Source organism: Pyrus communis, chromosome 8 (genome assembly GCF_041283825.1).
Source record: "Pyrus communis isolate YQ-2024b chromosome 8, ASM4128382v1, whole genome shotgun sequence".
NCBI classification, from domain to species: Eukaryota; Viridiplantae; Streptophyta; class Magnoliopsida; order Rosales; family Rosaceae; genus Pyrus; species Pyrus communis.
The window spans coordinates 18,269,375-18,286,225 of NC_142572.1; the positions used below are offsets into that span (position 1 = coordinate 18,269,375).

General features: G+C 36.9%; 2 protein-coding genes and 1 long non-coding RNA gene across 11 annotated transcripts in view; 2 read left to right on the forward strand and 1 right to left on the reverse strand.

Moving 5' to 3' along the window:
* Positions 1 to 16,851, forward strand: part of LOC137718614 (uncharacterized) — a 64,056-nt gene that overhangs the window by 731 nt on the left and 46,474 nt on the right. Inside the window, exons 2-5 of the long non-coding RNA XR_015965444.1 lie at positions 5,830 to 5,905; positions 6,025 to 6,074; positions 6,176 to 6,226; positions 6,318 to 6,393. This is a non-coding gene — a long non-coding RNA (uncharacterized LOC137718614). The remainder of the gene's footprint in view (positions 1 to 5,829; positions 5,906 to 6,024; positions 6,075 to 6,175; positions 6,227 to 6,317; positions 6,394 to 16,851) is intronic.
* On the forward strand, positions 149 to 4,379 carry LOC148695252 (uncharacterized). Its single transcript, XM_088698986.1, has 2 exons — positions 149 to 171; positions 215 to 4,379. The coding sequence occupies exons 1-2, from the start codon at positions 149 to 151 to the stop codon at positions 948 to 950; spliced, it is 759 nt and encodes a 252-aa protein (XP_088555112.1). The 3' UTR covers positions 951 to 4,379.
* LOC137716766 (putative disease resistance protein At4g27220) overlaps positions 7,063 to 16,851 on the reverse strand; it is a 79,874-nt gene continuing 70,085 nt past the window's right edge. The window contains exons 1-6 of one of the 9 annotated variants that reach the window (XM_088698722.1): positions 14,814 to 15,037; positions 13,713 to 13,856; positions 12,712 to 12,865; positions 12,144 to 12,224; positions 8,127 to 10,510; positions 7,063 to 7,756 (exon numbers count right to left, since the gene is read on the reverse strand). In XM_088698722.1, the coding sequence (XP_088554848.1) occupies positions 7,556 to 7,756; positions 8,127 to 10,508 (2,583 nt within the window). In that variant the 5' untranslated portion in view covers positions 10,509 to 10,510; positions 12,144 to 12,224; positions 12,712 to 12,865; positions 13,713 to 13,856; positions 14,814 to 15,037 and the 3' untranslated portion in view covers positions 7,063 to 7,555. Of the gene's footprint in view, positions 7,837 to 8,126; positions 10,514 to 12,143; positions 12,225 to 12,711; positions 12,866 to 13,712; positions 13,857 to 14,813; positions 15,038 to 16,851 lie in introns of those variants that run through there. The other 8 variants (XM_088698714.1, XM_088698718.1, XM_088698715.1 and 5 more) reach the window with 8 other exon arrangements.

The window sequence follows — 16,851 nt, forward strand, 5'->3', positions numbered from 1 at the left end:
CAATGGCAACAACTGAGGCTAAGCCTGAAGCCAAACCAGAACCAAAAGAAATTGAAGAGAGTTCTGAACCTCTTCTCAAATACAAGGTAATTAAAACTTTAAAACATGGTTTTTATGAACACCAATCACAAAAGATTACAACTTTCACATGTTTATAACATCTTCTTCTCTGTTTTACAGACATAGGTTTTGAAGGTCTCTATCCACTGTGAAGGCTGCAAAAAGTGACAGTACATGGGAATGTGGAGCCAGAGATTTTGATCAAGAAATTAACCAAGACAGGGAAGCATGCAGAGCTGTGGCCTGATCAGAAAGCTAATAACAATAACAATTCAAAAGACAAAAAGAAAAACAAAGGCAAAGAGAAGCAGCAAAGCGAGGCTGAAAGCTCCGAGGAAAGCAACCACGGTGGCGGTGCTGCTGGTGGTGATAATGAGAAAGAGACGGTTAAAGTTGAAGTTGTTCAAGTTCAGGACTCTGCTAAGAAGAACAATAACGAAGGTGGTAGCACTAGTAAGAAGGTGGACGGTGGTAATATGGTCAAACCCAATGAAGGTGGCGGTGCACCGGCTAAAGCTGGCGGTGGTGGTGGCAACGGGGGTAATAAGAAGAAAAACAAGGGGAAAAAAGTGAATGCCAATGCTGATGAGGATGAAGGTGAACAATGTGATGATGCTCCTCCACCAAGCAGTGAGTCACCAATTCAGGGTAATGTGCTTCATGGGGCACAGAGGCCTCATAACCAACATGTTCAGCTGCATGTGCCTAATGTGCCTTATGGGCCTCATGCTCCTCGTGGCCCACAGGGTTTTCTTGGCCCACGCCCTCCATATGGTCCTCATGGCCCAAGCTCTGTTCAAGTTCCAGCCAATCACAACCCCCCACCGCGGTCGAAAGGGAGATGCCACTTCCATCCAATCCCTAAATACGGATTGCCGGGCAGTTACTGAGAAAGCTATGCATATAAGTACCAGATAGAAAGGAATATGAGTCCCTTCATTCATCGGGGGCGTGAGTCAGTGAAACCCGTGTTGTTCTTCCTCCCGTTCCCTCATTGGTTTCTCAGATCCTCCATCTCTGGAAAGAGAAAGAGAGTTCGGAAGAAGATTAAGGGAGAATAAGTAGAGGAGAGGATGGTTAATCAAAAGATAGATGGGCGGGTTAGAGCTTGCTGGTTAGCTGGGCGAGAGAATAGAAAGAAAAATAGAGAGATGGAAAATGAAGTAAGCTTGAGCCTGCGGAACCGGTAATGGATCAAAGCAAAGGATAGCTTTTTAGCTGCGAGCGGATGAGCGAGAAATGGAAGAGGGTTCCAGCCTCCTTCCTGCCCCTTACCCCCTGGTGTAAATCGGCTTGGATTCTTCTGCTTTCTCATCTGCTCCAGTCAATGGTCTCTGCTCGAAAGTCCCATTGCATGAAAAAACTCAAAAAAGAATAGGTGATCGTAGGTCAGCCCGTGGGTAAGTTCCGGGCTTTCATTGATATTTTCTCGTTCATGATCTCTAATCCTTTGAGTAGATTGGGCAGGGGTAAGACTATGCACATAGCTTCGGTTCCGTCTTGTTTGCCAAGGAGATATGGTTGCTTTTCCTTCTTCAGTAGGCTTTCCCGCGGGTTCGGTTACAGATAGGATACACGGGTCAAAGGGAAGGCTTGAGTTCAGAGACGAAGTTGGCTTTGAAGGTACAAACTTTCAGACAGTTCCTTACTTTCTATTCTCTAATCTCGTATGGCAGCTTTCAGTCCCATCTTCAGTTTCGGGATATTGCTCCTATGCCTCTTCGAAGTGAAGCCCTTATATCGAATGATTCAAGACATTTTATTTTATAATAGAAATGAGAGGACAGCCGAATTGACAGAAAATAGTCTGAATTTGTTGATCAACTCTCTTTGTTGAAGGTCCTACCTTAACAGTCGATCATGCGCTCACACTCGATCATGCGACAGTCGATCTGTCCATCCGACTACATTCACTGGGGGGTGAGGTTGTCCAATTTCAATTATGTGCCGCTCGTTGACATCTAGTTTCCATTGCCGGTGTGAGAGATCTTCCTTCGGTTCTAGTTAAGTATGGCAACTTGAGGTCTCCTATTTAACTTTCACCAGCCATTGGGAACTCAAATAAACTTTCATTTAACGGCAGGCGAGAAAGGTTCTAAAAGAAAGAAAGGTAGAAGGGGGGTTTTCTACCGTTTCGGGGTTCTCTTGTGGACTGGCTGTTGACTGGCCGGGAGAAAACCGGTGCTTTTAGCTTAAACGGATTTTCACTGGATCGGAGCCTTTCGGAAATCCTCCCCTTTTGGCTTCACTTGAGCGGTTGACGCAATCCAAGAGGAAGAGGAAGCTAAACCCGTGCTGACGAATAACCAAACCCCTTAATTCGTCGAGTAAAGTAAATAGGGAAGGTATAGGTTTGTTATGAATGACCCCGTATCGAATACAGGTAATAATATCAGCAAAAGAACGTTCTCCCGTGCTTCCAGACATGCTGAGCTCCACATATTCATGTACAGAAAAAGCGGGGGGTCGATTCTGCGAAAGATAGGATCAGTAAATGGAAATTCACTGAGATTGAATTTAAGTGGGATCTTCAATAGTGGTACCGAGGGTGTCTTTAGAGTATACCGAATCAGTATAGCTATCCTTCTTCTCTTCTGACACAGCAACGAAATTTAAATCAGTATAGAAAAGAAGTGATACAAAATTTCTTTCTTCCTTAGCGTTTCACACTAAGCTCTTCGATCCTTAGCGCAAGCACTAAGTAAGCAAGCTACCTCTATCTTCTTTAGTCAATTCTAATTGTTCACTCTTAGTTGACCGTTCCGCTGGGGCTTCCTCTTTGAGTGGAAGCCCTGCGCTGCACCCCAGTGTTTGTTGAATTTATTGATCGACGAAACGAGTTATTGCCTTTAAGGGGTCTTGCCGTTATTGCCATTTCATTTTTACGGGGGAAAGGAACATACTTTAGTTGACGGAAAGGAAATGTATATTGATACGTTCAATCTCGTCCCAACATAGCCCCCATCCGTCTCCTTACGATGATTCCAAATCCAGGATAGGAATCAAAAGTTATTCCATAATAATAGGAATCCGCTTTCCAGTTGCTGCTTCGCTCCTCGGCTTTTCTTGCGCCTATTGGTTGATGATAGGGTTCCTGTTGGTGGAGAGAATGCCCCAAAGCCCCCTTTCTCCAATTGAAATTCCAGAGGGATACCCTTTTAGAGACGCTCTCCTGGCATTTTCACCCCTTACGGAGTCTCCACCAAGAACAGCTCTGCCTCCCGTTTTATCACTATCAGACACTACCTAATTTATTTCATAACCTGCCAACATCCAAGGATACTCACAATGAGCATGAAAATCATCAAGGTGATGCCAAAGATCTTCCCTCACAGCATAATAAGCAGGACTTGCACAGATGGCAGTAACGATCGACTTCCTATGGGAGGTGCTTGAGACCAAAGCAGAAATCGATTGATTGGTGTGATCAACAATGCATAAATCAACCACATCTGGGTTCCAGGGAATCCAAAAACCCCCAGAAAAACCCACTGCATCAACTATGAAGCTACCAGAAAAGCCCAAAGTCTTGACAACGTCCAAAGCTTTGGATACACTAATTCTAGGTTCAGAAAGAACCAAAACATCAAAGGCATGAATTCTTTTTAAGTCATTAACAAGGGACTCACTCTCACATTCCACGCTAATAGCTTTAACATCATTAATAAGCTGGAAAGCAAAGGCGCCAAAGAACACGTATCTATTACCTCCCCCAGCAACTGCTCTCTTCCTACGGTCTCGTTGCCTTTTTTGGGGGTTCCTCCTCACATTGACCGAACCCGCAGAGAAGGCCACGGCGAGACGAGCCATTTTTGAACAATAGAGTGACGCCAAGGGCGATAAAGGTCTTCCAATGATAGAAAAGGGGCATGATATCAAAAGATTCCTAAAGTACTTTATGCACTTCCTGAGAAGGAAGTCGTTTTTTTGGTATTGGATCCGCTCTTCTGTTAGCATGAACATGAATTTGATTCTATTTGTCTTCTTTATTCCTAAGGGAACCCCCCACCAGAACCATTCTTAAGACCACCAAGCCCTCTCGAATAAGTTCTACTATAGAAGCTTTCAACGTACACCCAGGGACAAATCTTTCGCTCACTGAGAAGTGAAACCCTGTGACTAGATCGTCCTGAAGACGGATGCGACGGGAAGAAATGGCATTTGGAAGTGTTGCTGGCTTAACATTTAGGTTTCGGCATAACAAAGCTTGCACTGTCTTTTCGCACTTAGGCGCACAGCGTGCAATTGGTAATGATTCTACTACGGTGCCACAAATTCGCAAACTGATCCTAAGTAATCGTTGTTGTTCATTGGATTCCGGAGGTACTACTTCGTTAGGGTTGGGGAATTGCTGCGATTCTTCCTGAATAGCCTGGATTCTACCGTCGAGAGTCATTTTGAAAGTATTACCTAAACTCTTACGACTCAATATGATAAAGCCTATAAAACAAAGAGCTACTATCATTTCTTCATTATAGATTGAAATATTCTTCGAACTTAATGCACAAATAGATGGAATAGCAGCAAATAGCATCTTTCTGGCATGCATATTCGTGGAAGTAAATCTCATTATGAAAGCTTATCTCTATCCTTGCAGAAACTGAACGGGAAGGACTTTTGAATCGGATGCGCTCGCCCAGCGAGAAAGGTCCTGACCCTGCCAACCAAAAAAAGAAAGAAGAGAACGAAAGGAGAAGAGAATTTCTTTGTAATTCTCTAGGAGTCATGTTTAACCTTGAATGCTATTAATAAATTCTACAGCAATAGTCCCGCGGACTCGGAAAGTAATAACGAAAATGGCTAACCCAATAGCGGATTCCGCAGCTGCCACCGTTAGAACCAATAAAGCAAATAATTGACCCATCATATCATCCAAAGAAACGGAAAATACCAAAAAGTTCAAATTCACAGCTAATAACATTAATTCAATTGACATTAACATAATAAGAATATTTCGTCTATTAAGGAGGATTCCCCAAATACCTAAAATAAAGATGATCATAGAAAATGTGAAATATTTGATAGGATCCATTTCGGATAAGATTCACTTGTAGTTCCGCTTCTTGCTATAACAGAAAGACTTGTCGGAAATCTGGTTGGTCCAGAAAGGCATGGGAGTTTTGGGCGTACTTTCTCTCACTCTCCTGAACTTTCTAACTTAATTACATACGAGATTCTCGGCGTTTCGTTAAATGATTCTCAATTATCATTCCGCGTCTACGAAAAGAGAATAAGCAATAAATTTAACTTAGCTAACGCTACCTTCTTACTTTTAGTAAGCAAGCGTTTCAATTCATTGAATGCACGAGATTCGGGCGCACGTTACCAGGGTAAGGTAAAACTATGAAGCAAGGGTTGATTGCGCGGGATTCGGCGAAATGCCAAATCTTTTCGAGAAGAAATTTAACGATTGGAAAGGGGCCCTCCTTTACGTAAGCGTTAAAGCCTTTCCCCCTATCCTTTAAAGCCGATACCAAACCTACTCGTCTGCTTTCTTGTCCCTTTAATGCTCACACTTGCGTCAGAATTTGAGTTTTGGGATTGTTGATCTGTGTTTGTTTTGTTATTGTTTTATTGGGTTGGTTTTGCAGTGATCCGTGAATTCTTGTGACATCTGAAATTGATTAGATCAGCCATTTGCAGTTCTATCGTTGATCTATTCAATCTGATTTCATCTATCATCTCGCACTCGGATTTCTCTATCTTTATTTATCTATTACCTCTAATTTATAACTTTAAAATGTTTGACTGTTTTCCCGCTTGGATCAGTATGAACAAAATTCTTGAGCGGAACCATAAAAGTTGCTATTCCTCACAAGACAATGTTGCTGAGAACGAAACACAAGTGATATTTCAGAATTACCGAGCCTCATCAAAATTCTGTTTGCATTTTTGTGTTTGTATGTGCTGGTGGTGGTATGAGCGTCTACTGACTGTTATACTTGATGGTATATATCCTCTAAGCATGCATGTTGGTTGGAGTCAAATGCAAATTCATAGAATCTGAATTTAAGGTAATCTATATGCATTTCATTTCAAGTTTCGTTCCATAGAACTTGCTTCACCGGTGCAGATGATGTTATAACTGTTTTAATGGCCTGAATGGATGATTTAGAACTGCTTCTTCGTATGCAGATTACCATACGTATTTGAGAGCAAAGCTGATGTAAGTTCTCTCTCTCTCTCTCTCTGTGCATCGAACTGTTTTGTCTGTCAACTTTGCTTGTAACTTACTCTCCTTGCTTTCCCTTTATCAGGAAAATTTTACCGATTGCAAATGATAAATGTTACGAGCATGGGAAAAGCTTAACCAATTTTAAATCAGCTTGTCAGGTATGCATTGATTCCTGATTCAAACCATCACTTCCGTTTAGTATGTTCGTTTATCATTTTGTGATCATAACACTGTCGGGCGGTGTTACTATTGTGAATGTTATGCGAGAAAGCAAAGAAAATTCTAATGGGAGAAAGCAAGGTTAAGGTGAAGATTTTGGTTTGTCCTTTAGCTTTCAATAATTTCACTGCTAATTAGGGGTTTTTCTTCATATGTTTTCCTTCGTGTTCAACTTCCGATTTCACTCAATTTTATGTATTTGCTGAACGCCTTCTTTGTTTTACGAAATGTTTCTATATTCCCAAATAGTTGTACCAAGAACCAACACTACTTAGATCACACGGATGGTACTTGGACCTAAAAAAAGAATGGTCAAACGGATCTTTTCTCAAAGTCAAATCTCAATTGTACAAATGACTGATTTTTTTAATGTGTTGTTAACGTTTGATCGTTTTATCTTCAAAATATTATTGCCAATTTTAGTTCTAATCAATTTATTGGCGGAGAGAATGTTGCGTCAAGATGATCTTGGAGGCCGTCAATGTACACGCTACATATATATATATATATATATATATTCAGAACTTTCTACACCTTCAACAATATTTCAAACACCGCAATAACGGGCGGGTACACCAGCTTATGAAAACTAAAAATCAAGCAAAAAATTATTTTAAATTATTCGAAATTTAATTTAAAATGGGCAGAAGATTGTCTTGGTTAAAACCCAAAACCATTACACACAGAAATAACAAACATGTTAACAAGAGAACTAACTATGCAGCAAAGCTAATTCTTTATATGTATTGAATGTAGTTTTGCCACGACATCATTAACATCGTCACCCTCACCAACACCATCATCTGCATCAACAGTCATCATCTTCATCCTCACCACCACCTCAAATAATCTTCTGTTATCTGCACTCCTTGTAGTTCTGGGGAGCTCTTCCACTCAAAGCTGTTAATCTTCAACTTAGGGCATTGGTATATATTTGCACTTTTCAAGGATGGAAATTTGACAATGCAATTTCCAGAGAAGAAATCTTGCAGACTTGGTAGAGATACAAGGCTCAAACGTTGCAACTGGCAAAAAGAAATCTCACCATCATTTCCTGCTTCATCTCCATCTGATGTTGTTGCCCCTATTTCTGTCATTCTTTCACAACTCCCAACAGTCATTCTTCTTAGCCGCTTTAAAGTTTTGGCTATCGTATATGTTGCTAAATATTTCAAGTTGCAACAACCAACTACTTCCAAAGTTGTTAAATTCTGGAAGGGAATAGCAGATGACCCTATATCCTTCAATGCAGAACAACCATATTCTTTTGTTGACACTATCTCTTCCATTGATACACGATTTCTAGCCATGGAAGATGATAACACAAAAGTTAAACTATTACAATAACGCACCACCAAGCTTGTTAAGTTTCGCGACACAACCTGCAGTATTTGTACATTCCATTTTTAAGAGAAGAGAATTCACATTCATTGTTATTATTTAGTCAAATGGTATCTTTAGATAAAAAACACTATACCAACAAATATTTCTTAATACGCACTAGATAAAACGAATCACTTCAAATGATCAAATATATGTAAATTTAGCCACACAAAATCTAGGAGTTCTATGGTGGTTGTATCATTTTTCTTTGTAAATTATATCGCTCAAATAAAAATAAAAAAACAAGTACTAATGGCATAAATGGGAAAGAATGACACTAGTGGCATACCTCCTCAGTAATGATATGTGTATATTGGGCATTGTTTTGGACATGGAGATGCTTGAGTTGTTGAAAATCTTCACTACCTGAGTGGTACACAACATTATCAGCTCCCTCCGACCCATCCAAATACAAATATTCACATGATCTCTTCAACAACATTTCTAGACCATGGTCCAATTCACAGCCAGTTGGGAGCTTTAGCTTCAATGTGTTGAGGGTTTCATCCACATCGTACCATTTCCACGAAGCACCGATTAATATTTGGTATCTTTTTAACTTGTCAGTGAACAAGTCCCTCGGAATATTGCCAGCATCTGGAACATGTATGCTTAATGCAGCTAAACGAGGCAAGTCCTTCAGTTCTGAAAGGCTAGCATTACTTCTTTCTCCGGTTACTCCTTTGGGCACCCATCCGTTGAAGTAGTTTTTCATTCTCAAGTCTTCTAGACTTGTCAAACGTGATATAACATTAGGTGAAATCACTTTGAGTTCATAGCACCAGCTTAAATCCAGCAGTCGAAGACGAGTCAATTTCCCTATTTCTTCAGGCAACTCTTCAAACTTGGATTGTATAAAGCTGAGAATTTCTAGTTGCAATAGCTGTCCGACTAGAGTTATGTCTCCCAACACGCAACCATCCAAACACAATGTACGAAGATTTTCTAGGAGCAGAAGAGATGGAGGCAACGACGAAATACGCGCCCTGGTTAAATCCATAAATTTAAGTTCTTTCATCTCCTCAAAGAAGTTACTTGGGATTTCAAGCAAGTCATCATTAAAGTACAAATAAAAATACTCCAGTTGTTGGCATTTCAAAACTTCAGGAAGCCTAGGGATGTTTTTGCAAGACAAAGAGATCCTTGTGCAATTTTCAGAAAAATCCTTATTGTTTGGCCATTCCTTCAAGACATCTCCTTGTGCTCTTAGTAAGGCACGGTGGCCTTTGGATGCAATCGAGATGGCAACATCACGTAACAAATCATGCATTGTGATTGATGTATTGTTCTCGGTGTCGAGTAACAGACCAGAATCTTTAAGCTCTTCAATCCACGCGTGCAATGCATCTCGTGCGTCCTCCACTGAATCGAAGTTCTTAAACAAACCCAAACCAATTGTATATTTCAACAAGTCTGTCAGATTAGCGTATACCCTACGATTTACCATAATTCCACAGATCAAGAATAGTGGCTTCAGCTTTTGATCACCCAATTGATTGTAGCTCCACTCTAAAGCCGAGTATGCTTCTTGTTCGGCTGGGTCTTCGTTGTCAAACACTTTTAGGCGACTGAAGGCATTCTTCCATACTGGTAAAGTACTTCTATTTCGTAAAGAGCTTGCGACTGTGACAACCAAAAGTGGCAAACCTCCGCATTTTTTGGCTAAATCGGTTGCCACAGTTCGTATGTCGGGCTTGTTAACAACATCACCTGCTTTCGTCTCAAATAAACGCCAAGCTTCTTCCTCGTTTAGAACTCGAAGCTCAAAGTCTTTTTGCAAACGCTTGTCTGAGGATAGCAGTTTTCGAGTTCTGGATGTCAAAAGTATTCTACAATTCGGCAGACAAGGAAGTCCTACCGCCTCCAAGTCAATGCTTTCCCAAATGTTGTCTAAAATTACAAGAACTTTCTTGTCTTTTACCCTGTCACATAGATGAAGTGCTCTTACTGACATAGTTTCGCTTTCTTGAACTTCCATACCCAACTTTCTGGCAATTTCTTTTTGAATTCCTTCAAGGTCCGGATTTTGCACACTTCTTACCATAACCGCATCAGCAAATAACTTTTCTTTTACAGCTTGCCTAAGGACTTGTTCAACCAGTGTGGTCTTCCCCACGCCTCCAATACCATACACCAAAATCAGGTCGGTATTAGGAATTCTCAGTTCATCCATGATCTTCTTGATAGTTAAATTCCTCGAATCAAATGCCTCATAATGTTTGTCAGATACCACGGATACATCTTGTGGGCGGACATTGTATGAAATGCTAGCGAAATCTTTTTTTGCGTAGAGTTCAACAAGTTCAACAACCGCCTGCTTCAACTTTGTTGATGTCCTGCCTAGCTTGTATCGGAGCACCGGGTTTGGACAAACCCCACGGAGACAGCTCATCTTTGCTTGCGTATCAGGCTTCCGTAATTCGTTCGCCTCCTCGGTGATCTTATCCGCGTCTTTCCGCCAGTTCTGTACGTCAGTGTGGATTGTTTCACCTCTTTCTTCAGCTTCTACAACCTTGAGCACTAGCCGCTCTCTAGCGGCACTTAATTTGTGCACTTCAGTCTGTAGTTTCTCAAGTTTGCTTTTGCAGTGAGTTAGGTAACCCACTTGGCGTCTAGCTGGTTCAACTGCATACTTGTCAACTATTCTGACAATTAGACTAACAATCTCCATGCCTGCTGATGAATACAAATTAAATTAGAAGAAAACGATCTCAAGAAATACTTTTCTTTTCTAATTGACTTATGAGTTATGATCTTTCAACAACTTATAAATAAACACATTATGAAAGACGGAAAATTCTATTCCACTTCTGGAAAAATATTACTTTTTGAATAAAACATTGTCTAAAATTAGAAACTAACTCTAGTTTCTTGGCATTTAATTGTAATTTCAAATATTAATTACATTGTGTGGGATACATTCATACCAAAACTAGTGTGGGATACATTTGTACCTATACTTGTATAGACATCATAGTACTCTCTCACATTTTCTTGAATAATCATGTCGGATTCTAAGAAATCTGATGGACAACCGGTAAGAACGCTTACCGTTCTTATAAGGTCATGTCAGTTTGTTTAAATTGATTTTCCATTTGTGTTTTCAGATTTGTAAAAAGAACACATTTATTTGTTTAAAAACTTCCAATCAACATACATCATTTTATGAAAGATAAATAACCCAATTCCAAATTCCTTTGAAAGGTTATATGTCTAATGGCCTTGCTTCAATTCCAACCAACCAAGAAACATCTTCATCATCAAATAGCCACAATAATAATACATATAATTATATCTAAAATTTTACAACACCCTCCACTTTTCTCCCTATTATTTGGATTTCAATTAAAGCAGGGCTTGACAAAAAGTCAATTTTATATTCCATTATTTAAATAATTCCCTGAAAGCTAAAAACAACCAATGAACGGGGAGCTAAATGAGATTTGGTTTTGATCCTACAACTTGGAACACAAGAAATTTGTTTGTGGTTGATTGCTTGAATTCCGTAAGACTAGTGTTATGTAGCTGCTAGTGTTACTTTGTTGTTAGTGAACTAGGTGTGGACTTGGTTTCATTAGACAAGTGTATGCACCAAATTAGTTTTTTAGACTGAAGGGCTCAGAGTAATTGTCTTTGTTTGGTAGTGAAGGAGAAGAGATATGAATGCATGAAGGATGCTGAGCTGCTACTATTAGCTCAAGCATTTCATCTCTATATTTCTATGATTTTCTTCATTCTTTTTCAAGATTATATCACGTATGTACACTGAACTATTGCAGATTTAACATAAACACGATAAATAATCAATACATTGACTAAAAAGTACAAGCCTGCATGGCACCAGATTTAGAAGTAAACCAAATGCCCCACTGTTTACCAAAAAAACTCACGATTGTTGTTGTTGTTGTTTTCTTTTTTTTTTTTTTTTCTTTTTTTATTTATAAAAAGCATAGGGTTAATTTTTATGACCTAGGGTTAAGCGATAATGAGTTTAGGACTCCGTCCAAAGGCCGAGTCCTAAACCCTAAATTATAATCTACACTCGCCCACATCCCGATTCCGACGCCCTTATCTATCGACTTGTCATGCTTCAATTTATTCTTATTTGTAAAATTTCTTTATTGTTATAAAGTAAATCGATTCTACAAACTATTGAATCCGGAGCATTTTTCTCTATTATTAAGGGCCTAATTACATGTGAAAAGCCCCTAAATCAAATCAAATATGAAGACAACCACCAAATTACCATACATGAGATCCAAGATGCAAAACTCAAATCAAATATGGTTATAATTAAAGAACGTACCCTTATCTCTGTTGGTTATGGATGAAGTGAGTTGCTCTTCAATATATACGTTCCTTGGAGCATCAATACAAATCGGTTGTTCTGTAAATTGAGAATAAGCTAATAAAGTAAGAAGAGAGTGAACGTAATAATTTCTTTTTTTTTTCTTGCAAAGTTCTTCTGGATAAAATTGCAATTTGCTGTCTAAAAGCAAAAGGAACTAAGAAATCTAAAAGCATTAAGTTTTATCTTCTTCTTCTAATTTAACATGTATATCCTAAAGCTAAATGAAGTGATTATCAAACCGACCCTAAACCGTATGTAAAACTGGTACTTAGGATGGATTAAAAAATTTTGCCCACGCGTTGCTACAGGATTAAAAATTGTAAGAGAGGTCGTATTTCGAAGATACAAAGAGTATGCCAAAACAAGCAAAAAAAATTTGCTTCAACGCTAAAAACTTTTGTCCAGTATTTGTTGATTGTTAAGGAAGCACCCTAGGCAAGGAAAGAAAAATATTGAAACACATGAAGCAATTTTATATGACAACATAATTATACTACAAAGAAAATAAGGATAGTGTGGTTACCTAGTGGTTTTTTTTTTGGTTTTGTTTTGGGACTGGAGTTTAGTTCAAACCAATTGGAGAGGACCTTTTTTTAGCAATTCAGCAGGACTTCACCACTACCAACATTCTTAGCTAGATAGAGAACGTTGTATAAGTGCAAGTGCATCGTTATTATCTACAAACATGGAATTGGAAAATATATAACTGTTAATTCAACCATGAACCAACTTCTGCCTATATACAATGAAAAAAAACAAATCACTATTTCAACTCACTCTCTCATCAGAATGTATAAAATAATCTGAATTAAAAAATTCACAGATTAAAATTATGATATTTATAAATCTCAAAATCACAAAACTCCCAAATTTAAACAAAACAAACTCCACAAATGTGTTTTTCATGTTATAATCTTGAGCAGAATAGACTTGCGTACAATTTTTATAAAACAACACTTGTATAACACTTATACCAAAATTTACTCACATTCTTAGTTGTAAGTTTTTGATTTGGTAAAAGTTGGTGACTCATATAATGTATTGATACATTCATAGTTTTTTTAATCAATTTTTACATACAATTAATAATATCGGTTGTATACTTACACTGTTCTTTCCAAAAATTGTGTTCTCAGATTTTTATTTATTATTAATTCATAAGAAAACAATTTTTTTCAAAAGAAAAAAAAAGGCAGAGAATGCAGTAAATAACATATTCACTGAGCTAAGAAAACTAAAAAGTGTGAAATATATTGCAGAAATATAGCTAGTGAGTCTGCTTGACTGTGCTGTTTAACTGTGGTTAGGAAGAAATTGAAATGTCTCAGTGAATCTTTCCAACCTTCAAAATAGGTCCTTCTAAAAATAAATAAAAATTATCCATGAATTCCAAAAAAACTGAATCCTGTAATAATGCTGAAAAGCATATCTGATGAAAGGAATGATGAATGAAAAAATAAAATCAAAGGAGAAAAAAAAAATGAAATTCCCAAATTAGTGTTACACTACAACACTAGCAATCACCTTGTTTATCTTAAAAAAAATAGTTTAAATAATGTTTTGTTGGGAAATAGCATTAGCATGCCAGCTGTCATCGACTTGAGCACTATGGAGGGAATAATTTGCTTCAGCGTTCTTGTGTGTCACTACCAATGGAGTTGGGAATAGCTGGCACCAAAAAATGCAAATAATTTGTTATTAAGCATGCAGACAATATATTCACATTTATCAAAACAATTATTTCTATTAAATACAAATTAAAGCAGATTAAATATATATCTTATTTAATGAAACTAATCATGGTGGAATAACACAATCATATACTTAACATGAAAATTCTTTTACTTCTCAAATATCTTTATAATTTTCCGTCGTCAAATTAGATGAATTAAAATTTGAAATTTGAAATTTTTTTTATAAAAACATGGTGAAAACACTTCTAAACAACTTAATCATCAAGTGAGTTAAGAATTATAAAAAAGTTGATAAAATTATATTGGTAAATCTGTATCAGAAAAGTTGAAATATCTCAGGACAAATAGATTGGTAACTATTAACGTAAAATATTAATTAATTGAAACCATTGAGGAAAAAATCGAATTTGAGAACATTTTTTTCAACGGATTTTGCTTCATTCTTCACATTAGATTATCTTGATTAGAGGACGATCAAATATGTAATATAAGGGTATTCAATTAAAATTTAAAGTAATTGTATAAAATTCAACATATTCAATCATGATTTTATGATAGGTTAATAAAATTCTTAAAATCCGATTGTATTCAATTAAGATCTTAATAAAATTTTTACTTTCTAAGTGTATTCAATTACAAATTAGAAATTGATTTTAAAGAATTGAAAAAGTTGAGAAATTATAGAAAATTTGAGAGAATTTTAAGCATTCATAAATCTCACATCTTTCATAAAATTTTAAAAACATTAAATCAAAATTTATAAGAAATCTCTACAAATCAATTAAACTACATAAAAATTCATTAAAAAAATTTTTATTCTGAATTGAATACGTGCACCTAACACTCGACAATTCACCGTAAAAAAAACATAGCCGTTATCCCTCATAAAAAATATGACATCTCATAATATCATGAGGGCATAAACACATACAATTATCAAGAAGAACACGGAACCATTAACCCACTTCTCCACCGCCTTGAGCCCATTGATTTTTGGGTGAGTTTGGGTGGTGTTTGGAGGTGATACGGTAGGTTTTGCCGAGAGGGAGAAGGGAGAGTTGCAGAGGGGGACAAATGGGAGGAGAGGCAGAGAGTTGTGAGGGATGAGAGAGAGTGACAGTAGGAAGATGGAGGAGTCTGAGTGTAACGAGAGATTAAGGCGTGGGACAGAGAACCATTAACCCAATTCCGGAGATCCCGCTGGAGGGCAGTTTCGGTACAACAACGAAAAAAAAGGAAATAGGTGATGGACGCGTGGAAACTGTAAAAAAGGGTATGGAAACGCGCATGATTGACATGCATTATTGACCCATTGAAAGGAAGGAAACTCGCCAGAAGGGAAGGAAAAGGGCACAGGATGAGGGAAGTGGGGCCCCGCTTGATGGGTTGTCGGCCATCCATGTGCAATTCCAATTGCATTATTTTGATCGGATGACATTGATCTGGACGGTCCTGATTCAAAATTATTAATTTTAAATTTTAAATTTTATAAATACATTAAATCTAACTGGTGAGGTAGAATATGATAAAACTAACTATAAAAAAAGAGATCTAATATGAGACTTTTTTTTTTTTTTGACAACTAAATCTTGCTTTGGTATAAGATATATGAGACATGAATCCTGTTTTCACTAAGATTTTTTTTTTCCCTATTAACAAGAGGATCCCTTTAAAATTATAATAATTATAGTCGTTGGATCAAAATCCAACGGTCCATGTTATCCGGTCAGTAGGAGCCTCATAAGCTATCAATTTGGATTCTTGAAATTTGATTCAACGGTTAAAAATAGAGAGCTCCATTAAAAATTATAATAATTTTAACTGTTAAATCAAATTTCAAAAGTCCAAATTGATGGCTCATGAAGATTTGATGGAAAGAAGCAGGAGATGATCCCTTTCCCTAAATGGGTATACTATAATAGGAACGATCTCTTCCAATGTAGCCTTAGAAACTCAATTTTTTGTTTCATATTTATATGTATATGTCAGCTTTTCAGAGTTTTTCTTGCAGTTTACTCATATGTGCACTCTGGCATGCTAAGTTTTATTGTTTTAGCTGAACCCACAGAAATTTTGAGGGCTTTTTTCTACAGTGATATTTTACTTTGAAGAAGGAATTTAGGCTAAACAAGATAATATTTTATACATAATTAGGTATTGAACTTGTTATTTATGTCAGTCGAACATGCGATTTTTTATTTATTAATGTAGAAAAATATCACTGGAATATGTTACTACATATACAAAGATCATTAGACCTTTTAATGTTGTGTCATTTTTAGCTTAGGTTTGCAACTCAAATAATAGAGCACTTACCCACGAAACAAAATGAAGAGCAAAACAAAATGTCATTGAGTTTATGTAAGGGAACAATAGTTCAGTTGATTAAAAGTATTTATTTTGTATTCAAAATCTCAAGTATAATTTTCTCTCTTTCAATATCGCTCGTATAAGATAGAAGAATAAAATTTGTGGGGTTGTTAGAGCATCTCAAAAGAATATATCAAATTTAAAATATTAAATTGATATTTAATGGCTTATGTGGTAATTTGTATCAACTGATATGTTAAATAATAATGTCATTTTAAATATTTTTGATCACTTTGTGAGGTCTTTTTATGTAGGTAACCAATCAAATTCTTAAAATACACAACCACATTTATTATATTTCCATTAAATCTATTAAAAAATATTAAATGAATTTGGCAGTGGCTGTCAAATTGACAGCAGAAGGCTTTGCCTTCAATTGACTCAGGTCAAATAGGAAATTGAAGGCTCATTTAGAGAAAGTTTGTTGTCAATTTTTTCTATTATATACCTATGTGGTAGTTTTGATATCTCATTTAGAGATGTCCTTAGATCATCTTCAAATGAGATTTCAAATTTTAAACATAAAATTTAAATTTGATGGTTTATGTGGCATTTTGATATCTTTCAAAATTTTGATCTCTATCCGGTATGTCAAATTA

Bases quoted from the DNA above. Each gene is read 5' to 3' on its own strand.
- LOC148695252 (XM_088698986.1), top strand. From the start codon at position 149: ATGTTTATAACATCTTCTTCTCT. The intron at 172-214 runs GTTTTACAGACA...TCCACTGTGAAG, and splicing joins TTTATAACATCTTCTTCTCT to GCTGCAAAAAGTGACAGTAC.